General features: G+C 28.3%; 5 protein-coding genes across 5 annotated transcripts in view; 3 read left to right on the forward strand and 2 right to left on the reverse strand.

The window, feature by feature from the left end:
• Positions 1–190: 190 nt before the first annotated feature.
• LOC128951432 (venom protease-like) lies at positions 191–1,678 on the forward strand. The gene is made up of 3 exons (XM_054296679.1): positions 191–699; positions 1,015–1,444; positions 1,520–1,678. Exons 1-3 carry the CDS (start codon positions 191–193, stop codon positions 1,676–1,678), a joined length of 1,098 nt encoding a protein of 365 aa, XP_054152654.1.
• Positions 1,679–2,861: 1,183 nt separating this feature from the next.
• Positions 2,862–4,533, forward strand: LOC128951433 (4'-demethylrebeccamycin synthase-like). The gene is made up of 2 exons (XM_054296680.1): positions 2,862–3,360; positions 3,731–4,533. Exons 1-2 carry the CDS (start codon positions 2,862–2,864, stop codon positions 4,531–4,533), a joined length of 1,302 nt encoding a protein of 433 aa, XP_054152655.1.
• Positions 4,534–5,682: 1,149 nt separating this feature from the next.
• Positions 5,683–11,774, reverse strand: LOC128951434 (prodigiosin synthesizing transferase PigC-like). Its single transcript, XM_054296681.1, has 11 exons — positions 11,544–11,774; positions 10,493–11,232; positions 9,843–10,391; positions 8,586–9,121; positions 8,101–8,525; positions 7,923–8,027; positions 7,403–7,829; positions 6,998–7,303; positions 6,524–6,927; positions 6,276–6,416; positions 5,683–5,913 (listed from the first exon to the last, which is right to left on the reverse strand). The coding sequence occupies exons 1-11, from the start codon at positions 11,772–11,774 to the stop codon at positions 5,683–5,685; spliced, it is 4,095 nt and encodes a 1,364-aa protein (XP_054152656.1).
• A 2,009-nt stretch (positions 11,775–13,783) lies between these two features.
• Positions 13,784–18,852, reverse strand: LOC128951440 (dyslexia-associated protein KIAA0319-like protein). The gene is made up of 9 exons (XM_054296686.1): positions 18,620–18,852; positions 17,812–18,085; positions 17,011–17,599; positions 16,540–16,937; positions 15,860–16,464; positions 15,179–15,788; positions 14,803–14,942; positions 14,536–14,658; positions 13,784–14,293 (listed from the first exon to the last, which is right to left on the reverse strand). Exons 1-9 carry the CDS (start codon positions 18,846–18,848, stop codon positions 13,836–13,838), a joined length of 3,426 nt encoding a protein of 1,141 aa, XP_054152661.1. The 5' UTR covers positions 18,849–18,852; the 3' UTR covers positions 13,784–13,835.
• A 1,277-nt stretch (positions 18,853–20,129) lies between these two features.
• Positions 20,130–24,721, forward strand: part of LOC128952670 (unconventional myosin-IXb-like) — a 30,761-nt gene continuing 26,169 nt past the window's right edge. The window contains exon 1 of the mRNA XM_054298100.1: positions 20,130–21,020. Within this exon, the coding sequence (XP_054154075.1) occupies positions 20,532–21,020 (489 nt within the window). The 5' untranslated portion in view covers positions 20,130–20,531. The remainder of the gene's footprint in view (positions 21,021–24,721) is intronic.

The raw sequence follows: 24,721 nt of genomic DNA on the forward strand, positions 1-24,721 counted from the left end.
AAATATCATTATATTATTGTTAGTTATACTAAATATCTATGAAACCAATGGCCAGACAGCAACAACAGCAACAACAGCAACAACTATAGCCGTCACTAAATCAAACAAAACAATTTGTATACAACATAACGGTGCTGTAGGCGAGTGCCGGCACCCGAGAGATTGTATACGACAGCAGTCCAATTCGTCGATGTGGACACCGTGTCGTCATCGTCATCGGTGGCCGCCATCAGCTGAAGAACGATCACTAAACTCGATGATGTGCTGTTCGTCGGACACGGATTTTCAGGCCGAACTGTTGACAGAGATAGACACCGATAGACAAGTGTTAGTAACGGACAATAGTACCGCTGATAGTGTTGTTGTTGTCGTCGACAATAGGGATATCCATCATATATTTGACGACAATATGGACGACGTCGACAACCAGAACCCGCAATGCGGTGTTTCCCGATTTGTGGCCAAAATGTTGGCCATAAATATGACTGCCGCCGCCTCCAGACGACGATCCAATATCGAGCGCAGTGTTATGAATCTACTCTATCCGATGGCCTATCGTATAGTCATGGGCTATGACGTCCATCCGGGACAGTCACCCTGGATGACGACACTCTACTATTATGATTATTTTGTTTGCGGCGCCGCAATCATTGACCACTGGCACGTCGTGACGGCGGCCCATTGTTTTGACCGCAGTCGGTAATTATCTTTTAACTTAAAAATTTATAATATCCACAAATTTAATAAATTATAAATAAATTATAAATTATAGTTTAAATAAATTATAATTATTTTTTGATTTATTATTTTTGAACTTAAATAATCATGCAGACTTTTCTAATTTTATATAAATTATTTATTTAAAATATTATTAATTAGTTAGATTTTATTATTTTATAATAAATATCATAGTATTGGTTATTATTAAAAATAAAATCAAATATTTTTTTATTTACAATATTATTACAATTTAATTAATTAAAAATTTTAATGAAATCATATTATTTTTTTCAGTCGATCTTACAATTATTACATAAGAGTCGGTTCCGTAAAGATATTCAACGGTACTCTATATACTATCAGTGCTATCCATCGACACCATCGGTACAGCCGTTACCGTATATATCACGACATTGCTATCATACGATTGTCACAGCCTATTGTATTCACTAGCGAAGTGGGACCGATATGTTTGCCACTCATTGAGTGGCTCAATAGGACACAGTTGATCGGCGAGAGTGTCTATGTGGCCGGTTATGGCGACACGGCATACGAAGGCCAGCCATCATCACTGTTACAAGAGGTCGATCTACTGGTGCTCGACAACGAACATTGCGAATACAACTATATGACACTAAGGGAAAGTCGGGTTCGGTTTCCAGTGGGTATTAAACGGTCGCTTATGTGTGCCGGCTATGAACAGGGAGGCAAAGATGCCTGTCAGGTATGGTTTGAATGTTGTTATATTAATTTTTGTTATCAATATTAATATAATGTTATTTCTATTTGCAAAGCACAGGGCGATTCTGGCGGTCCGCTAACCTATCAATACAATTTCCAAAACTATTTATTAGGTATTGTATCATTTGGCTACCAGTGCGGTCTAGCCGACTATCCCGGTGTCTATACCTATGTTCCCTATTATTTAGATTGGATATACAGTATAATCACCAATTAATTTGAAATTAAATTAGATTATAATTTAATTTATAATTATATTATTTTCTTAAATAAGTAATTCTTAAATATATATATAATTATGTAATTTTTATAATTGATTAATTAAAATATGATAGTATTTAACAAATGAATTATTTTAATAATGCTTTTATTTATTTAATAATTTTTCAATAATAATTATTGTATTAATATATTTAAATTACAGTAAAAAAATGCTGATAACATTGTAAAACTAAAAACATTGATTTTATTCAAATTAGTTATATTTAATTATTTGATTATTGTATAAATATTATTATTAATATTACATTTTCATATATTAAAATCTTGTTTATCAATAACGACTACTATTTAGGTTTATTTAAAGGTTACATAAAATAAAAGGTTTCCCAAAAATTTTATACAATATTAAATGACTTACTTATTAGACTATTGGAAAAATACCTGTCTGTCCTTATCATTGAATTGTTGAATATATTTAATTTATTAATTTATTTTAAAAAATGTTTTAAAAATATTACTAAACTATATCACTATTTAGTAATCATGGTTTACATATAATTATTATATTAATATTTATGATTAAAATATATATAAATAAATTGTTTGAATTATTTAATTTGAATTTTTACTTTGAAGACTAATTAATGCACATTTCATTAGTGTTTTTTTGTAACATTAATAATTTGATTGATATAAAATTTGTATAAATTACAATTTTTGATGTATATTTTATGAAATATATTTTAACTTTTAAAAAGTTATACTCTATTATTAATAATTAATGTGTTAATGTGTATGTGTTTAAAATAAATTAAATATTTATAAATTTGAAAATTGTAAGTATTTGTTAATTGGATGAGTTTTTTTTAATAAAAAAAATGGTTTATGATTTATATTATTTATGGTTAATGAAAATTAAAATAAATTTAAAATACAAGTCCTTACGGGACAGCCTTTTTTAAAAACTTAAATAAATCTATTTATTTGCGAAATTAAAACTTTCTAATTATTTTATTTTTTGGTTTATATATAAATATGAAACCAATTTTTTAGTTAGTTATTATAGTATTTAGAGATATCAGTGAAATATCATAATAACATAATAAATATTACAAAAAAAAAGTTTTATTAGATTTTTTAATATAAAAAGTTAATAAAATAAAAAACTTACTTAAAATATGCCTACAAAACTAACAGTCCTGTTTGCACCGGCTTATGGATTGAGTCGACTAAATGCAAGTATTGCTTTGGCTGAGGAACTGATAGCCAGAGGACATCGGGCAGTATTTGCTATCGATCAGGCCTACAGAGGACAGGTAGTCAAACGTGGTATACAAGAGTTGCTACACTCTCTACCCGAGCAAGTGGACAGAGACGCCAAAGACGCCGACGATTGGCATCAATATGTGGCCAATAATGCCGGTGCACTCAAAGGCGACTCACTAGAGATTGCCGGCGGTTATTGTGTACAACAGTTTGATAGACAGTTGGCTGAATGTCGAGCACTTGATGAACACTACCGGAGCGTTGTTGATATCATACGACCCGATGTTATAGTTGTAAACAGTTATGTATGCGCGCCGGCATTGGTCGGCTCAGGTATTCCATGGGTTAACCTAATATCGTGTACACCGTTGTTGGCACTTAACGATCAAACACTTCCGCCACCTTTTTCAGGTATGTGTGAGAAAAAGAGAGACTACTGTTCCCTAAATAAAACAAAAAGTTTACTTTAATTGAAATAATAAGTAAACTTATATTTTGTTTGTATATAAAAATTCGTCAAAACTTTATTATATTTATCAATTGATAGTTTAAAATGTTATTTATTTTATAAATAATTTTTTTTAATTATTTCTCAACAACTAAAAATTAATTACTAATTATTTATATTTATATCGTATTTAATTTTTTTTTAAAACTAATTATATATTTTTAAATAACAAACATTTTATTTATTTCGTAAATTTAATTGTTTCAAAACTAAAAATAATCATTTATTATATAATTAATACTATATTTTGTGTGTATGTGTGTGTGTGACTAGGATTGCCATTTAAGGCTAGTATCGATGATTGGCATCGATATCGGCATCAATTTGACGACAAATTTGCTGGCATTCAACAAACTATCAACGAATGGTATTCAGCTGCCGGTGTTGGAGCACAGTTAGCCGATAGACAACTTGTACTACAATCGCCCCATTTGAACATCTATGTCTATCCCAAAGTGTTGGACTATTATTCAGGAAATACACTGTTGGCCAACAATTGGCTGCGTGTGGACAGTCTGGTTGCCAGTACTACAGGCTCGCAGCCGTTTGAATTACCAGAAAAATTTCGGGGAAAGGTGGGCAAACTTGTACTGATCAATATGGGACGGGTAGGCAGTGGCGATCTAGCTTTGATGAACAAACTGGTTGCACATCTAACCAATTCCGAGCATCGATTTATTGTGGTTACCGGTTCTCTCACTGATAAACTAGTACTACCAGATAACATGTGGGGACAGTCGTACGTATCGCATGTATCAGTACTACCTAAAGTTGATCTCCTGATCACTAACGGCAACAATCAATCGGTTTCGGAGGCCATCAGTTACAGCAAACCGGTTATAGTGTTGCCGCTGTTTGGCGAACATTTCGAGAGTGGCCAACGAGTAAAGGAACTGGCATTGGGACTGACACTATGTCCCTATACATGTAGTATGACTTCGTTGGTCGCATCAGTAGACGCGTTGGTCGACGACAAATATCTCCACAAACGGCTGTCACTAATTGGCAAATATATGGAAAATAGCGGCGAAAATCAAAAGGCTGTCAATCTATTGGAAAGTATTTGTAATAAATAAATAATTTTTAAATTTGTTTTTTTTTAAATTAATTATATGTTTTAGTTTTTCATTTTAATTTTTGTTACATTTATATTATATATTAATTAGACAATTATTATTATTATTATTAGAAAAAATATATTTTTTAATTCTATTATTATTTCCCTAAATAATTACTAATATTATTATAAGTATTCGTAATTTTAAAAAAAATATTTACAAAAAGTATAGTATGTTTTGTCATCTAAACTCTATTTGTATATATTATATATCTATATACTGAATGTTAATAATTAATTTAAATTATTATACAAATAATTAGAAGAAAAAAACAAATAAATAAGTAAATTAAAATCAATTAACTAAAATGTATTTTTTATGTTTTAAATCTAAATTATATAATAAAGATTTGATAATCGATATCTAAATTATAAGTTTTTTTTTAATGTAATGGCATCACATCTATTAATAACAATATTGGAGATTAATAGTTATTAAACTTAATAGACATTATTGTAATAAAAATTTGAATTTGCATTGAATTTTGTTTTAAATATTTTTTATTTTTTATACTAACTTATTTAGAATATATTCAACATTATATAATTAGTAAAAGTTAATTAAAAATTAATGTTAATTTTATTATCATATTATTTGTTACAGTTTAAAAAAATAATTTAAATAAAATTAAGCATCTTTTGTACTTTAATATATATTTTTTTAATAAAATATAAATAAATTGTAAAACTTTTTTTTGTTGGTAATATTTACAAATATTTAAATTTTATAATTTTAATTAGTGGCAAAAAATATATAAATTTTCTTCATCGTCATTCATCAATTAAGTTATTAATCTATTAATAGTTATTTTTATTAATATCTTATTATTTATTATATTATTATAAAATTTGTTACAGTTTTTTCTTACATTTTTTTTATTGATTTTAATTTTACTCTACTATATAATAGTATTTCTAAAAATTGGAAAAATAGTTATAACTAATATATTACAGTCATTTATATAAAAAAATTGTATTTAATTTATTTTGCTTATCTATTTAATTCGTTATATAGTTTCTTATTATTTAAAAAGTCATTTAAAAAATATATTGAGTTTTTATTACAATTATTTCTAATAATTATTTTTATTAAAAAACTAAATTAATTTTATTGTAATTTATAAATTTCTCCGATTTCCGTATCAATCACTACCCGATCGCCTGTTTTGAACAGCCGATGGGCGCCGTCTACGGCCACCAAACCTGGCAAACCGTATTCGCGGGCAATCACTGCACCGTGCGATATGAGTCCACCAATTTCGGTAACCAAACCGGACAACATCGGGAAATAGGGACTCCAGCCAATGTCCGTACTGTATGTTATTAAAATATCACCATGCTAAACAAAACACAAAAAATATTAAATTATAAAATACAATTTGCTTATTTTTTCAAATTTTAATTAAACTTAAATGTTAATTGTTTTTAAAAAAATAGTCGGTGATTTTGTCATTATCTAACTTATTTGAATATATTTAAAAATTATATAATTATTAAAGTTTTTTTTAAATATTACAGTTTTTTTAGTTTATATTTTTAGATTATTTTCACATATAATTATAGTTTTAAATTTTTTCCAGTCATACTTTATTGTACTGTTTGTAATATCATTTAACAATATTAAAGTTAATAAAATATAAAGATAAAATTAAAATATAAATATTATTAAATAATTAATAAACAAAATTATATTAATATTACCTCAATATTTCGGGCCTCATCCAAGCTCATGGCTACACAGCACCGACCTATTACTTTGCCAGCGCTTACTGGCGTACCTTTAGCTCGAACTGACTGCCCATCCATTGGTTCCGGTATATCCAGGCCATTGTTTGAGATATCCTATAAAAAAATAAAAAAATAAATATTAAACAATTGTTTTTAAAAATTACTATAAATATTAGTTATAATTTGTTTGTTGTTTTTTGTTGTTGAAAAACTATACATACATTTCGTGGCCTAATATACGGTCCGATAGTTGTTTCATCAAACTTAAGACTATCTAATTGTGGAAATAGTTTTCTACGCAATCGAGCCCTACCTACTATAGCAGAATCCCTGTGCAGCAGCAACTGATCAATTTCGTTGAGTGTCATATGAAACATCAGCACTGGCTCCGGTAGTCGGCCCTCCCGGACCATTTGACCGGCCAATCGCCACCAGGCTTTACGATAGACATCGACAGTGCGTACCACTTCGTGTTTGGTCCGTTCCCTGAGACTGACACCCCATTGGCATAACGGTATCGATACATACTTGAGCATTAGTCGCCTAAACCATGATAACGGTGTACTAAATGAATTCAATACTTCATCCAGCGATTCATCACTTTTAGGATTCAATACTTGATTTCCTTAATAACAAAAAAAAATATATTAATCTTTATGGAAACCATTTAAAAACACAATAATAAAAATACAAACCATTAATCATTGATTTGATAGACTGGACAACAGTAACGGGATTATCAGCCCATTGTTGTACAATAAAATCAAACTCCTTATAACCCCTGTGCCCATAATCTACCAAAAATTGTTTAAACAATCGACTGGCAGCTCCGGTATCGGAGTTTAGCAAATACTCCAACGCCCGTTCATCACTCAACTCGATAAACTGGCCCTTATTATCGATAGCATTGGCAATCTCCCTGATCTGTTTGGGTACCTGAGCGCTGATTACTTTACCATTGGCACACGAAACTAGTCGACCAAAATCGGCGTACGCGCTAACTATAAATGTGAACAATAATAATAATATTAACCCGTTATATAATATAATAAAAAAAACAATAGTATAGGTGATACGGTATATGTAAAACACTTACTTACCTCCGTTATTATTATCACTATTGCTAAACTTTTTGATACTATCCAATAGTAAAGCGGTAAAAATGGTCGAACACATGGTTGCCTTGCCGTGTGCGTAGCTAACTTTCCCCGAGTGATGACCACTTCGGATAATAGCATCAAACATATCACGTGATGTCAGCTGACACATACCATCAAACAGATCGGTATGTTTGCGGCCGTAATCGATAGCCTGTCGAAGTGTACGCTCGGGTGTCAAAAAGTACTTAACCGATCCGATGGCCAGTTGGACTTTCACCCACAACGGTATCGATCGTTTGGGTGCCCTATCGCTGGAGTCGACAAACAGATCGGGATACTGTTCCTCATCCAATTCGTGTCCAAATAAACCAATCTGTATCATACGGGCCATACGATTTTTGCCGTCGCCAACAATTGGAAAAGTGCCCTGGTAGTTAATTTTCAACAACAACAAATTAATTAATTAGAACCAATAAATTAGAAATTGACTATTACTGTACAGTAGAGGGGGTATACATACGGTTTTCAATAAGAAAAAGTAGGCATTGTTGACAATACCGCCCCCTTTATTATAGTGTACAGTGAACTCGTGTTTAGGAAAATGAAATATTTTACTCCAATCTCTCTAAAATAATTATATTAATAATAATAATAATAATAAGTGTTAACTAATAAAAATTTCAATTTAATTGCTTTACAAATCCGTTGGCATTCCAGGTAGTGGTCAGCCATGACAGGCACAGGTGCGATGTTGCGCCGGGAAACACTTCGCCAACATTGGCCCGACTATAGTATTCCCGTTCAGATTGATGGCCAGAATCCATTTCGTGTCTAATCTCCCAATCGGTCCATTTGTTCAGATTGGTTATGGGACGGGACTGTAACAAATAGACCGTATCACCGATGACACCCCATTCAATATCACGAGGATTGCCATAGTATTGGTGCACCTGTAAGGATATTGTGCCCAACTGTTTGCACATTGTGTCGCTCAGACAGCACTGGTCATTGTTAATATTATTATTATTATTGGTATCGATTTCACGAACACCGATACTATTGTCATCATCGGTGTTGAGGACAATAGATTTTAGTTTGGATCCAATGTCTATACTCTTAATATCTGGATATTTAATTAAAAAAAATCAAAAATATAATTATAATTACAAAATCAATCAATTACCAGCAATAGATCGACAGTTATCAATAGCATCGATGGCCACCCGTAGTCTAACAGTGTCTGGTTCGGCACTGGCCGACACTACACTTTCGCCAATACCGTAGTTGCCGGTAATAATTAGCTCACGTTCGTCGCCGGTCAGTGGATCGCACGTAAAGACAACGCCGGCCGATTCGCAGTTAACCATTTGCTGGACAACAACAGCCATCGGACAGTTGATTGGTTGGCCGTAACCGCGCTTATACTCGACGGCTACGTACTGAAACTGTGATGCCCAACATTTCATCACCGCTGAAGCTATACTGTCCAAACCGCGTACACCCAACAGTGTAGTCATCTGACCGGCAGTTGACATGTCCTCTGAGTCTTCGGTCAACGCCGACGATCGGACAGCAAATCGCAGCGATTGGTAGTTATCGCCAAAAAGTTTGGCCAGTTTTACACTGAGTTCTTCTCTAATATTCTCGGGTATTGCATACGAGGCTACTGTTTGGCTAACCTCTTGGCAAACAGTTTTCAGACTATCTCTAGAGTCGGACCTAATTTTTTTAATTAAAATATAAAGTTTTAAAAAATACATTTTTTAATTATAATATGTATAATAATATTATAGAAATTAATTATATAATATATATATATATTAAAATTACAATATGTAATTATATTGTATAGTAATTTAAAAAAAATTAAATGTTAGTATAAAGATATATAAATTTTGAAAATATTATAATGATGATTAATTAAATATATCATATTATACATTGTATAATATAATAATATATAATTATTACAAATTATAATACCAAATTAGCAAATTTATAAAATAATAACAAAAATAAAGATTCTCTTTCAATATTGATTGCTAAATTAATATTATAAACTTAAAATTATATATAACTTATTAAAAATACATATAAAATTATACAGTTTAGCATTTTATTATATGATAATATTATACATTTTTATTGTGTGTATATATATATATACAGTATATAAATATGTATGCATATATAATCCTGCATATACTATATTATACAAAGTCAAAATTAAAAACATTGTATTTTTCCAACCCTAGTATATACAGAATATTTACTAAAATTTTAAATCACTTAATTGATAAACTATTAACAAAATATTCTATAGTATAAGTTTAATAGTTTAATAAGTTATTGAAAGTAATAGAAAATAGTATAATATATGTTTAAATAATAAAATTCTAAATAAAAACTATTATTAAACAAACAAACAAACAAAACTAACCATGCTAATTTTTCCAATCGATCAATTTCCTGTTGCAACACATTTGAACTATCGATGAGCACATTGTAGGCATTGGTAGTCACAATCACACCATCGGGTACGACAAACCCGGGTCTACACGACGTGCGCGACAATTGTATCAATGAGGCCAATGACGCGCCTTTACCACCGCTAATGGACACGTGTTTTGCACTGTCATCGCCAATGTTTACCACTAAATCCCATACACGGCTGCCGCTATCATCGGCTAACAGTTCGGGTATTTTACTGCCAGTGCTATCGTTCTCTAGACAGCACTCACGGATGACTAGACAAACACCTTTATGTCCGTTTAAAGTCATGTCACACACCATAAACTGATCGCCATATTTGTCTCTAGACTTGTCTATATCAACCACTAGTTGACGATTTTGTTCGTCAACTTCAACAGTAAACCGCAAACTATTTGGTCCCAAACCGGCCGACTCTAACTCGTTAAATGTTGTGCCACTTATTGCCGATGTTGTATACAATAGTCCCGATCCCAGTGTAACGTAACCGGTTTGTAGGCTAAACCAATGATTTGTAATGATTGTCAATATAATTATATATTAGTTATTTGTATTAAACAAATTAAAATTTATTTAAAAAAAATAATTAAAAATATTTACCAATAATTATGATAACGACGAGCACTTATATGAAATCCAAATCCTTTACAATTTAGACCATAAATACGGGTCGCTTTGCCGACAACAGCAGCATCAGCACCGGTATCACCAGCACCTGTATCGTCTGTGACATAGTGTTTCAATTTGGTGCCCCACAGTGACAATTGTCTAGTATTGTCGGCTGAGGCTATGGTCTCATCAAATTGTACCGAACCTGTCATATGACCGCACTGTTCGTGTCTGAATTCATCAATGTTTGTATTGTCCATCGGTTGTCTAACACCTGAGCCGCTCAACTGTTTGGCCAAATAGCCGGTGTCGTAACAGCCGACAAAGTCGTACACATTGGTCAACGATGACCAAAACAGTGTCAACTTTGTGTATACTAGTGGTGACTGTTCATCAACTTCTTCTGTACTACATTTCCTCCGAAGATATCCTCTGTATTTGATCCGTAATTTCCTGAACGGTTCCAACACTTCAATTGTTAATCCGGCGATACGATAGACGGCTGCCGATGCGGTCTGGGATTTATAACCATCACTACCACCGACCACACTGGCCAACGATTGTTGTTCATTGAGCTCATAGTAGATATCATTATCATCTTTTATGATAAGCTGTATGTGAGCACTGGGACGGTTGTGATTGACGGTTGTCTGTGGTCGCCATTTGATGGCAATCAACACTAACTGTCCCCATGTATTGCTCCCATATATGACAATATTTTCAGATTTATTCTGTAATTAATTGTTATCATTATATTTATATTTGTTTTAATTAAAAATTATATAAATGTTTCTATTTTATAGTAATATTTATAGTAAAATATATGCTATTGTATTAAAATATATTAATAATTTATTTTATGTATAAAATAATTTTAACTTAATATAATAATGATTAAATTTTTATAATAAAAAAATTATATGTAACAAATATAATGTTATTTTAGGCATGTTATTTTATGTTATTTTATGTTATTTATTTTAATATTTTAGTATAACAAAATAAAAATATAATTAAAAATAAAAATATTCACATATCATACCCATTGTGGACACTCATATAGCCATTCCTGTTTAGGCGGCAAAACTCCCAGTGCATACGGGTTGTCATATTTGTTAACATCGTATAAATCAAATCTACAGTTAGATCTGTTAGACCAAAATTTGTACAATAATTGAAAATATTGAAACCAATTACCATTAATTGAATTATGAAAGTCTAATAATTTTTCATAAATTTTAGGCAATGATAGCAACGATATTAAAAGACCCATTTAATTGAATATAATTACTCTAATACACAGTTACTATAATTTATAATTATTTTATTTTAAAAAAATGTTATACATATACTGTATATAACTTATATTGTATTGTATTGTATTGTAATATTGTATATTCTGTATAAATATTTATTTATTTATTATAATGAATATAACTTATATAAATTTTATGACTCTAATGTACTTAAATAATATTTAGGTATTAAAATATATACTGTATTTAATATATATATATAAATTTTATGTTCAATGCCATTATGATAACACAATTATCACGAAAGACTTTTAATATTAATATTTAGTCTATTTATCAATCAATCTATCTATTTATACTACTATTTAATTAATTTTTATTAGATGTTTATCAATATTAATAATAATTTATATTTAATGTTTGTATCGTCATTGAGTATTTTTAACAACAAAAAAAGTATTAAATTATATTTTTAAAAATTATTTGTTAATGTTTATGATTATAATTACCATAATTATGTAATTATAATAATTATACCAGTAGATTTAATAATTTTTTTAGAGGTAATTAGTATATTATAAAACTAAATTTTTATATTTAACTACAATAGTTTTAAAAAGTCTCTGATATTTTTAATACAGTATATTTATATGATATAATATTCTAATAATTTTAAGTTTATTAATATATATTTTTAAAAATTATTTTAACGAAAATTTTATTAAAATATATAATAATATTTTTATTCTACTGTAAACTACAGTTATTAAAAAATGTGGAATTGTATTTTGATATTAATCATACCAATAATAAACTGTTTAAATATTTAACCAATATTGTTTTTAAAAAAAATTAACTTGTAATTTTTATAGTAATTTCTATAGTAATTTCTATATGATAAATAAATAACAAATTTAAAAAATTTCTATTGTTTGTAAAAAATCACTTTTACAACTTATAATTCATTATCAATTTAAAAATTATATTAAATAAATAGAAGTATAAGTTTTGAAAAAATATAAAGAATTGATTAAACAAATAATAATAATAAAAAATTAAATTTATATATTAATATATTTTATCTATAAATTAGGATTAAACAAGGTTTTCGGTTTAATGGGTAAGTAATAATATAATTGTAAAGTATAAATGATAAATTATTAATATAATTACCTGTATTTTTACTTACATTTATATCTATCAATTATTCATATATTATATTATAATAGTACATTATATATATACAGTATATAGTATAATATTATTATAGAAAAATATTGTAAAATTTAAATAATTTATATTTAAAAATTTTAAATAGTAAATAAATATATTCAACAACAACAAAATAATAATTTGTTGAAAATGTATTTTACTTAACTTATTTTATTTTATTCAATAGTATATTATTATTATTAATAATATACGGTATTATACAGTAGTAACAAAAATTTAATACATTAGATAATAGTAGTTTTAAAAACTATTTAGTAGTATAAATATTTATTCATTAATAAAAAACAACAACATTTAATGTAAATAAATAAACAATATATAAATATATTTTTTAAAAATAAATTACAAAATAATTATTATCATCAATATAATCCATAAATATATAAATTAAGTTAAAAAAAATAAAATAAAAATTAAAAATAATAATAATAATATTTTACACTAGCAAACATTTATCAAATAGCAGTAGTATAATATTATATATGGCCATATGTGTAAGTAAATTTATCATGATAAATTGCATTGGTATAATAGTATCTTGCTAATTTATAATAAAAAACCCAATTTGACTTTTACAATGATACAGTTAATAACAAAATTATCCTATTATCAAATATATTATCCAATAATTACCGGTAATAAATAAAGTATTATATATAATATCATATACTATGTATTATATACTGTATATCATATTATATACAGTATTAATTAATTAAATTAATTATAACATATATATATATACTGTATATAAACGGTATATAATACTAAATCACTTGTTATAAATGCCAGTCAAATCAAATCAAACAATTAAATGTATTGTTTGTTTGTGTGTTTGCGCTTCTCTATGCCCTAACTTTCCTTTCGGACAACAATCCGTTTAGAGATTTTTGGTGTCGTTTCTGGTGCTGACTGGACTGTAGATTAAGTTTATTATTAAGTATATTATGATTGTTAGTATTGGCAAACAATGTGTCCGACTGTGTGCCCGTATCCGAGTCGTCGTCGTCGTCATCACCGTCGCCGACACCACCGCCGGACAGATATGTGTTGTTCAGCTTATGATGACCGCCGACATTGTTGTTGGCCAACAGTTCAATACGATCGGTACCATTAACCGGATCGATGTCGTCTTCGAGTAGTGTATACCGGTTGCGGTTAGACTTACGATATCGGCGTCCCCTCAGCACCGGTCGTTTTATGCCTTTCATACGCGATATACAGCAAACACATGACCAGAATAGTGCCAATAGTGTGACAATAACTGTGAATGAGATGACAATCACGTAGAGTACACTCCAGTCTAGAAAATAATAATTGATTTTTTAAAAAAAATAAAACTAATAATAACTTTTAGTTACAAAAACTAATACATTAATTATTATATAAATAATACTGTATTAATATTTATTAATTTATAAAATAAGATAATTTAATTTTGTGCTATTTTCTACATTTTATTTTAATAATTGCTTATATATTTAATTTTTAAAAATCAATTTTTAAATATTAATTTAAATATATATTTGTGGTGAAAAAACTAACCGCAATTGCTTTCCCGGTCACCAAAATGATATCTAATGAGATCTTCCATCCAAAATGCCTCACATAAGCACCGTTTGCTGTACTGATCGCACGTTCCGTGATTTGAACAGTCGTTTTGACAAACTGTTAGATACACACAAATAATAAAATATTTATTAAGGATTAATATTTTCATAATTACCGGTAGAATAACTGAGTTTCGTTTAGTTAATATTTTTTAAGTAAAAAAATAAAATAAATATATAATAATAATAACTAAATATTTACCGACGGTTTCAATGGACAACACATCAGGTGTTATGAGAGTCGAATCGGTCTTTAATTTTTGTTTTAATTGTTTAGCAGTTTTAACTCCAGATAACCGTTTGCCGGTCAGTGTATTGATTACAGTAAATATCAGTACAACTCTATTAATAATAATAAAAAATAGTAATTATTATTATTAGATAACAAATAAATCAAATAATAATTTCTAAAAAAATAATGTTTAAAATAGTTTATACAAAAATCTAAACAAAAATATTAGACACAATACGGTATATTACTGTATTAGGAAACGTCAATAACCTATAATTTTATTTTTTTAACTACCTGTTCACTAAATATACCGGTGCTATCGACTACAGATTATCGCATTACATACCTATGGCTATGTGTAGTAGCCGTCAAGCCGACTAACTCTACACGAATAGGTTGTCCTTCAGCGGTCAACAACAATTCAAGACGTTTAACAAGTGTCGACTCCTGATCGGTGGTAAACGTTTTGATATCAGTGTTCAGTATTAACTCGATTTCGTCGGACATATCGACAGCTTGTTTAACAATCAGTGAAACCACTTGAGATGATTGTGAGCCCTGACTGTCGGTAACAGTCAGCCGAAATAAATAGCGGCCGGCAATCAAATTTGTTAGCCGAAGTAATGGCGTATGGCTTGAGTTGCCAATAATATCGCCGCCGGCCAACGATTCGGGTGTCCGCTCCCATAGATAGCCGACAATTTTGACGTCGTCGTAGCTAAGACTGCCGTTCAGTACCACTTCAGTGACCGGCAATGTTACTGTACGGTCGCCACCTGTGACGGCTACGGGCGGTGTGTTTTTTGCCTGAACTACCGACACCTTAACAGTTGTCGATGAGTTAGACTCTTTGGAGTCCCAAACTGTTAGCCGAAACTCGTAATCGCCGGGATATATCTTAGTGGACAACGAAGCTATCGATTCGTTGGCCGCTATTATTTCTATTGTGTTCGGACCTACAATAAAATAAGTGAGGAAGTATAGTTAAATATAACTGTCCTCTAATATTAGTATTAATAAAACAAACCGCTGATCTGTTCCCACAGCCACCGTGTAATAGCCGTATCATCGTTAGACTTACTGCCGTCTAATACAATATTGTTGACTACCGGTAACTCTACCCGAATGATGTCCGTACCGACTGCGGCTACGGGAGGTCTGTTGTTCTCAGGTTTGACAAACACATGCACTTCGGCATTGGACGTCTGATTGGACGTATCGGTCACTTTCAATATGAACTTATAGACCCCGACCTCCAGTTTGGACAGATGCAGAAACGGTGTCGAAGTGCCATCCATATCAACGGCTATCGGTTTACCATTTTTTGGCTCCTCCTGCGATCGGGTCCATTGCCACAGTGTTATGCCCTTATCATCAGTAGACTGGTTACCCATTAGCGTAATCTCGTTTTGCGGTAGAAATATTATCTGGTCGTGACCGGCATTAGCCGTCGGCGGATAGTCAATCTCTTTGAGTACCGTTATGTTGGCAATGGTTGAATTGGTGTCACCGTCTGTGTCGGTAACTGTCAGCTTTAGTTGATAAAAGCCTGCCATCAGATCTTTTAGCTGCAGTGTAGGACTGGATGGCAATTGATTATTCTTGTAGCCGATCGGTACTACAAGTGTTTCCCTATAATGAAAACAACATTTTTTTATGAACACAATCCCAATGACTAATTTAATTAGGGATTAGGTATAATCATACCATTCGTATTTAACAATCTTATTGTTGTTGTCGTCGGTAGAAAACGAACCGTCGAGTACTGTATCTTTGTTGGGCAACTGTACTGTCGAGTTGGCCGGTTGTATGACCGCAACAGGCGGTTTGTTAATACGTTTCGGTGGCAATACTGTCACATTGACAGTGGCACTGCCAGTCACAACAACATCGTTGTCGGTGACACTAACTCTGAACGTATAGTTACCAGCTTTCAAATGGGACAGTCGTATGGTGTCGGTGTTGGCGCCCTCCATATCGCCCATATTGTCTCCATTAGACGGTTTGCTAATCAGTTGCCACTCGTAGTGATAAGTATGGCCAGAATTAGCCGCCGGCAACACAAATGCCGATAAGGTTACCTCGTCTTTGGGCAATTGAATTGTCTGAATAAGTAATTATTAAATCAAATTAATAGTTAATAATTATATTATTATTATTATAGTAGTAGTTATATACTTGATTAGGACCGGCCGATACCACCATATGCGATGAAACGCTATCACCTCCACCACCGCTAACTGGACTACTTGTTGTATTAACACTATTGGCAGAGCTGCTATTTTTTGAGATCATTGTTTGGGCACCGGTATCACTACTACTACTACTACTACTACTACTAGAGCTGCTATCACCAACAGCTATTTGACTATCACTACTGCCGGCCGCTTCTGAACTACTAGACTGGCTATCCCTATACTGGAGAGCCAATCGTTCGTCCGCCGGAGCCGTGGACACAGTTGGAGGCGGTCGGCACTGGTGTCTATCGTTTCGTTGCCAACCCTTACGACAAACACAGACACCCTGTCGGCGCCGGTTATTAGATTTTCTGCACATTTCGTTTTGCTGGCATTCGTTCAATCCTATTGTGCAAATTGTGTCCAATTGAGTGCCTCCTCCTCCTCCATCTCCACCTACTTGTGTCCCCTTTCCGTCGTCGGTGTCCTCCTCAGTCATATCGTTCGGATAGTCGTCTCCGAAACCAACAACACTGTCTTCACGGCGTTGTTTGTCGTCATCATTATTGTTGGAGTATTCATCATCATTACTATTACACACATAAAAATAGTTTTATTAATTAATATTAATTATTATTAATATATAAATATCGTTATTTAAAATAATTATAATCACTAACAAATAATTAATATAAAAATTATTAAAAAAAAATTATAAGGTATTAATAAATAATACAATTAAAAAAAATTTACATAAATTATAAATAATTAATAACATAAATTTTAATAATAACTAATTTACATGTCTGTATAGTCGGCGTCAAACAGGTTGCCGGTTGGTTGGCGTTGCGGCTCCGGTATGTCGGCATTGCGTACCAAAACCATTGATGTTTTATAGTACTTATTGCCCGACCGTTTGACCGGTTCGCACAATTTCATCGACCGGCAGGTAATATGAAAACATGAGTCGTTATGAAAAAATACGACATTACAGGACTGTCGCTGACAACAGGATTCCGTACACGACAGTAGTGTCCGGTGTTGCGGCAGTTTTGTAAACGAACCCGAATTGATACCTGTGCCGCACAGGTAACAGGTGCACATAGGTGTGGGTGCAATGCAATGCAATAATAAATATATTAATTTTTGAAATATAATAATAAATAAAATTATTAAATATTTTGTTTTATATATATATATATATTACTAGAAAATTTACTATTGATTAATAAATAATTAAAAAAATACTGTATATGTATTTGAGAGTATATTAAATTTTTTATTTTAATAAAAATTACTGCAATAGTATTAAATAATTTTTAATAAAAAATAATAATTATATTTTATACAATATAATAAAAACTATATTTTTATAGTAAAGTGTAATTAGTTTTTTTTAAAAAAAATATAAATTAGTAATTCATTAAAATTAGTTTAAAATATATAAATAATTATAGAGAAAATCAATTACTAAATAAATATTTGATTTAATAAATTAATTATTTATATATTTATTAATTAATTAAAAAAATAAACATGATAGTTTTTTTTGTAATAAAATTAAAATTTTATTAATTAAAAAATATATATTTTCAGAATTGACAACTTACTCTTTGGCGTCACGTGACTAATTACTTTTAGCGGCTGATAATCACTGGCCGGACAATTCAATTTGGAAACTGTCGATGCTTGTATTAATATCGATGAAAAATGATCATGGTCAAAATCATTTAGAACATTGTACACAATTAGCAACAAGATCAATTTATTCGCTAGTAGTGAATAATTGCATAATAAATGACTACAAAATGATGATGATGATAATTTGACAACAAACATATGTAACATGATTAGTTGAGTTTTTTAATAATTATTTTAACATAATAAATAATTTAGATTAACAAGTAAATTTTTTTTGGAAATATTGACTGGAATGTACTAGAACAATTTAATTAATTAATTACTATATTAGTAAATATTGCACATTATTTTGTTAGTTACGTTTATGTTTACTATATTAATGCATATTTTTTAATTAATAAATTATTTGTTTAAAAAAAACTGTAGTCAATTAATGTTAACAATGTAAATTTATGATAATATAACAATAATAATGCTAATGTCATCATGATATTAATAATTTTATTTTTAAAAAATTAATCTACAAAAAAATGTTAAATATAGTATATTATTTTTCTATCACTAATAAAATTGCAACATGTTCATTTACGTTATGGTTCAGTTATAGATTTTACCAATTTCTACATGTACAATTTATATTTACTTTTTTATATAGCTATTGTAGTAATGTATTATTATTATTATTATTATTTATTTTTATTTATCAAACTGTAACTATTGGTGTTTTTTAAATATTATACATATAATACGTTTATTTTTATTATATTAAATAGCAGACACAAAAATATTAAAACATATTAATAATTAAATTTTTATTAAATTTTCATTAAATTTTATACAGTATAAATATTCTAAAAATTTTAATAAATATGACCATGCTTATAATAATAGTAATTTATTTTTAGTATTGTTTATATATAATATGTACATGTACAAATACACATTTATATATTGTAGTGCATTCTATGGACAATAAATATAATTATTTTTTTTTAAAAATAGTAAATTATTAGACAAAACATATGAAACTAGTTATATATATAAAATCAGTGATTATCTAAAGTTGCATATTTATATTTTAACATACAACTAGTACTGTACTACTACCGGTTAATGTAGAGTATAAACAACAAATAAAACGTTAAAATAGTTTATAACTTTGTACAATCTAATTTAAAAAAAAATACAATTAATTATAAAAAATTGATCAGTGTAAATTAAGTAATATAAAACAATTTTTAAATATTAAACAAAATTTCTCTCTCTCTATAACTGACAAACTTATACTCAAACTTTAGCGCATGTATTGTATAACTATAAGTAAAAAAAAATTGTATTTTATGGCAACTGTTGAAAAACTATGGCCACCATATTAACAACAACAACATATATAATACAGTGTGTAATACATGTACACACTATTACACACACAACTCAATTGTGATGAGAGGTTAGAGAGGGAGCACAGGGAGGGAAGGGAGAGAACATACCCTAACACACACATACATATACACACAGTTGTACAGACAGTTGTGTCAAACATCTATACACACACACAGAGAGTATGAGTGTGTGTTTATATACAGTACTAATAAACCATTTGAATGAAACACACAATTACTTTGACTAACTATAATGCCGTGTCTAACATAACACAACACTTTAGACACACACCTAATAATCAAAACCTAACCATCGCTTCAATCATATTATTTTTGACACATCGTTGACATCGACATCGACAACGACGACAACCGGCCACACAATAGCTGATCCGTCGTACAGACAACTACTTCGCAACTCTGCCGCCACTGACGACGTCCACGAAGAAGACCAAAGTCGTCATATCATCAGTGAGTGGACAGACAACTGACACATACAATGGCCGGCAGTAGTAGCGGTAGTGGCGGTGGCGGTAATCAGGAACGGTATGTCCTACAGGTATACGTCGGTTCACTGTCGCGACTGTACGAAGCCCTGAGTATTGAGGCCTCGAAGACAACGACTGCCGAAGAAATTGTCGACTGTATTGCCGAAAAACTGCTCATCAAAGACGGTCCGTGCTATGAATTGGCCGAAGTTATGGCCGACAGTGCCGGCGGCCAGGATTGTAAAGAGCGACGACTGGCCGCTGGCGAATACCCGGTGGCCTTGCAGTTGTTGTGGCCAAAGGCGTCGGCCGCTGACTATAAGTTTTGTTTGCGCCGTAAAATGCAGACAATGAACTGGTCGTTGTCGTGGACCGATACCAATGATAAGCTGATCCGCGACTATTTTCTACGATTTCTCTATCAGCCGAGGGATAGGGAGTATCCCGATCTGTGCCAACTGCCCGATCTCACCGAACAGACACTGCTCGACAATTTGAAGGTATGTTTTAATTAATGTCTTTCATTATGTGTCCGCGCGATACCCGATCCCGACACCCGCTATCTAACCACACAATAAGTTGATTGATATATAGATAGTATAGCATAGGATAGCATAGGATAGCATAGTATATGATAACATATCAAACATAGTGGTAATCTATGGGCCAATGTTTTTACAGTACATTTGATTGATTGATTGATCGATTGATTATAATTATTTAGTTAATTAATAATTAATTAATTATTAATTAATTATTTATTTATCTAAACAATAGTTATTTATTTAATTAGATAACTGTAATAATTTATATTATTTATATATATTAAATAACAATTATTTAGATAATTAATTTAGTTTTTTAATTTTAAATTAATTTAAGTTAATGAGATTATATTCATTATTTGTTTATTACTATTTATTTTATTTATATTTTGTTGTAATGTTTTGTAATATCTCCTTAAAAACTAATAATAATTATATTTAAGAGTTATTATTATTAATAATAATATTTAAAAACTTTATAACAACATTTAATATTATTAATAATTTTTGTTATGTAATAAGATTTTTGTTTTATTTTTAATTAATTAAATATTTTTATGTAATTTCAATGTGAGCTGAAAAAATATTTTTATTATTTTATTAATTAAGTGCCACCTTATAAAATTTATATTTATTTATTTATTTTACATTTTGACAATTATTACTTATACAAGTATTTAAAAATATACATATACTTAAAATTATTAATATATACAGTACTAATCTAATAAGTTGATCTTATTATGACATAAATGGTTATATTATATAATAATTTTATAATTATTTAATAAAAACAATTGAGGTTATCATTTAATCGTTATCATCTCTCAATAAAAATATATTTTGTACTTTAACAGTAAATATATATAAAGTCTAGTTAATCATGATGTAAGCTCAATTAATAATAATAAGCTAGATCAGTTAAGTTAATAAATAATTTATATATATATATATATAATTGTCTAACAAATGTTATTTTTAGTAAAATACACGATTTTTATCATGTAGTTATTAATTAATTTTATTAAATAAATAATTAATTAATTAAACAATTTTGTTTGATTACATTTCAAAAATGAATCATCACTAAATTTTTTTGATAATTGTTATTTTGTTTACTGGTATTGAATAATAATAATAATAATTACAAACAATTTTATTTGATAATAATAATACAGTATTATTATTATAATTATATTTAAAAGTTTTGGTTTTATTTTTATAATAATAATTATATACTCTGTTGTATTTTCACTGATAGTTATGTTATGTGTGTTTATAAAGTTTATATATACAGTATTATATATATATAAATAAAATTGTTGGCAAATGTTATAAAAATAAACTTGATTCAAATTCAAGTTAATATTATTATTGCAATATTATTATTATTATTATTATTTTTAATAAAAACAAAATATGCATAATTAATATTATCCATACCGTCTCTGTCAGCAATTCATATATAATAATGTTATTTACAGTAAATTTTTTTGTGTAGTGTATGTATGTGTGTGTGTGATGTATACTTAAGATTTATATTTATATATTTAATAATAATGTTAATAAAAATATTAGTGTTTAAATAGAAAATATGTCATTTACATACAGTTATACTATATTTATACATGAAATATATGTCAATTAAAATTATAGTTTATTTTATATATATATTAATAATTTGACTTATTATTATTGATTATACATACAAATACTTTTACTTATGAAAATCATTGATTGAATATAAGTTATAAATTTTATATAAATAAACCAGCTGGTATTTATTATTAGTATATTAATAAATATTATTATCGCACACATAGACACACACACACACACACACACACACTATGTATAAATAATATTTGTTTTTATTATTTTATTGCATTTTTGGACTATAACCAGAAAATTAATTAAATTAATTTCTATATGTCTCACTGTGTGTGTGTGTTAGTAATGTATGTGTGTATATATGTATGTATTTGTTATTTGCAACAAACCTAATAATTTTTATTATTTATAAAAAAAAGTATATAAGTATTTTTAATTATGTTATTAATAGAAATGCATCACACATTTTAAAATATTGTATATACTGTATATATCACCGAAAAAAAAATTAAAATTCAAAAATGTGTTTATATATTGTTTATAAGCTTTTAAAAAAAATTGAAAAATACATATGTGTGTCTGTGTATATGTAATTTTCAACCAACAACAAAAATATAATAATTTATCATGATCTTGAGTTAATGGATTTTTTTTATAAAAATTTTATTTATTTTTATTTATATCATTAGAATGTGTGTTATATATTTATAACATAATTATAAAATTTAAAAAAAATAAATAAATTTATAATTTTAGACATGTATATTTGTACAATTTTTGAATTTTAAAACAATGTGTTTGTCTATGCATTTGGTGTCTATGTGTGTGATAAAATTAGACTTGTTGATTTTTGCAAAATTTACAATAGTATTGTATTGTTATATCTTGTTAACAACAAAAATTAATTACAAATAATTAAAAAAGTTAAATTATTTTTTTTCTACAAAATAACTTTAAGTTATAATTTTGTTGTTGTTAATATCAAACTATTAAATTAAATTAGTTTTAACACACAAAAAAAATATTGTATAGTTATGATGATTATTTGATGATACTATTATTGTTAGACTAACTTGTTTATATATTTATTTCTCACATTTAACTTGCTTAAACATTTATATGTATAGATTTATATTGTACTTATTATTTAAATAGTATATAATTAAATATCGCAACATTAATATTGCATAAATATATCATAAATTTAAATATGATATCTTATGTGTGAAGGAAAAAAAGGTTAGATTAATAAAATTATTTAATACATTAGAAATTTAAATATATATTACATTCTTGTTTAGTATCATTTAAACTAATTTTTTTTTACAATTTAGATATTTTATTATCATTTAACTTGTTTTTCTATTTTGTTAATACAATTAGATATATACAGTATTTATAACAATTTGATTTTTTTCCTTAACTATTAAATTAATTTTATTCAATTCACAATTATATTATTGTAAATATTGTTCATAGAATTTAATTATATTTTGCTTATTATTTAAATGTCATTCAAAATAATAACAAACAAAAAAAACAATTGAAATATTTTATTAGAGATTTAAATCAAGAAAATATGTAATCGTGTGTATATTATAATAGATAAAAAACTGTATCACCTTGATGATAATTGATTTAAGAAACAATAACAATTTAACTATTGTCATCTATTTTTTGTTGTTTTTAATTTAATATATTTTCACTCTAAATAATAAAATTGATATTGACAATAATAAATAATATAGATACATCATACAATTTTATTACTTATTTAATCTATAGTAGATATTATTATTATTATTATTATTACATTTAAAGTAAATATTTGTTATCTAAGATCACACATTGGAGGTGTTATTTTGTGACACAATAAATATATTACTATTTTTTTTATTATATTACTCAATATATTTACAATAAATGTTGTAAATAGGATTTTATCTATTTTATTATAATTTTAATGTTATATAAATATACTGTATATATGTTTTTTATTTGCATTAGCAAAACTTTTATATAAAATTATTTATATAATCCCTTAT

This window comes from Oppia nitens, unplaced genomic scaffold (assembly GCF_028296485.1).
Source record: "Oppia nitens isolate AA-2021 unplaced genomic scaffold, nextdenovo-longstitch-racon4-pilon3 scaffold1_pilon_pilon_pilon, whole genome shotgun sequence".
Lineage (NCBI taxonomy): Eukaryota > Metazoa > Arthropoda > Arachnida > Sarcoptiformes > Oppiidae > Oppia > Oppia nitens.

Coding starts and splice junctions, on each gene's coding strand:
- LOC128951434 (XM_054296681.1), bottom strand. CDS start 11,774: ATGGGTCTTTTAATATCGTTGCTATCATTGCCTAAAATTTATGAAAAA. Junction 9,122..9,842: donor CGATTGGAAAAATTAGCATG/GTTAGTTTTGTT, acceptor TAAAAAAATTAG/GTCCGACTCTAGAGATAGTC. Junction 8,526..8,585: donor TAACTGTCGATCTATTGCTG/GTAATTGATTGA, acceptor TTAAATATCCAG/ATATTAAGAGTATAGACATT.
- LOC128951433 (XM_054296680.1), top strand. CDS start 2,862: ATGCCTACAAAACTAACAGTCCTGTTTGCACCGGCTTATGGATTGAGT. Junction 3,361..3,730: donor ACTTCCGCCACCTTTTTCAG/GTATGTGTGAGA, acceptor GTGTGTGACTAG/GATTGCCATTTAAGGCTAGT.
- LOC128951432 (XM_054296679.1), top strand. CDS start 191: ATGTGGACACCGTGTCGTCATCGTCATCGGTGGCCGCCATCAGCTGAA. Junction 700..1,014: donor CATTGTTTTGACCGCAGTCG/GTAATTATCTTT, acceptor TATTTTTTTCAG/TCGATCTTACAATTATTACA. Junction 1,445..1,519: donor GAGGCAAAGATGCCTGTCAG/GTATGGTTTGAA, acceptor TGCAAAGCACAG/GGCGATTCTGGCGGTCCGCT.
- LOC128951440 (XM_054296686.1), bottom strand. CDS start 18,848: ATGTTTGTTGTCAAATTATCATCATCATCATTTTGTAGTCATTTATTA. Junction 18,086..18,619: donor TAGTCACGTGACGCCAAAGA/GTAAGTTGTCAA, acceptor TGTGCGGCACAG/GTATCAATTCGGGTTCGTTT. Junction 17,600..17,811: donor GACGCCGACTATACAGACAT/GTAAATTAGTTA, acceptor TGTGTGTAATAG/TAATGATGATGAATACTCCA.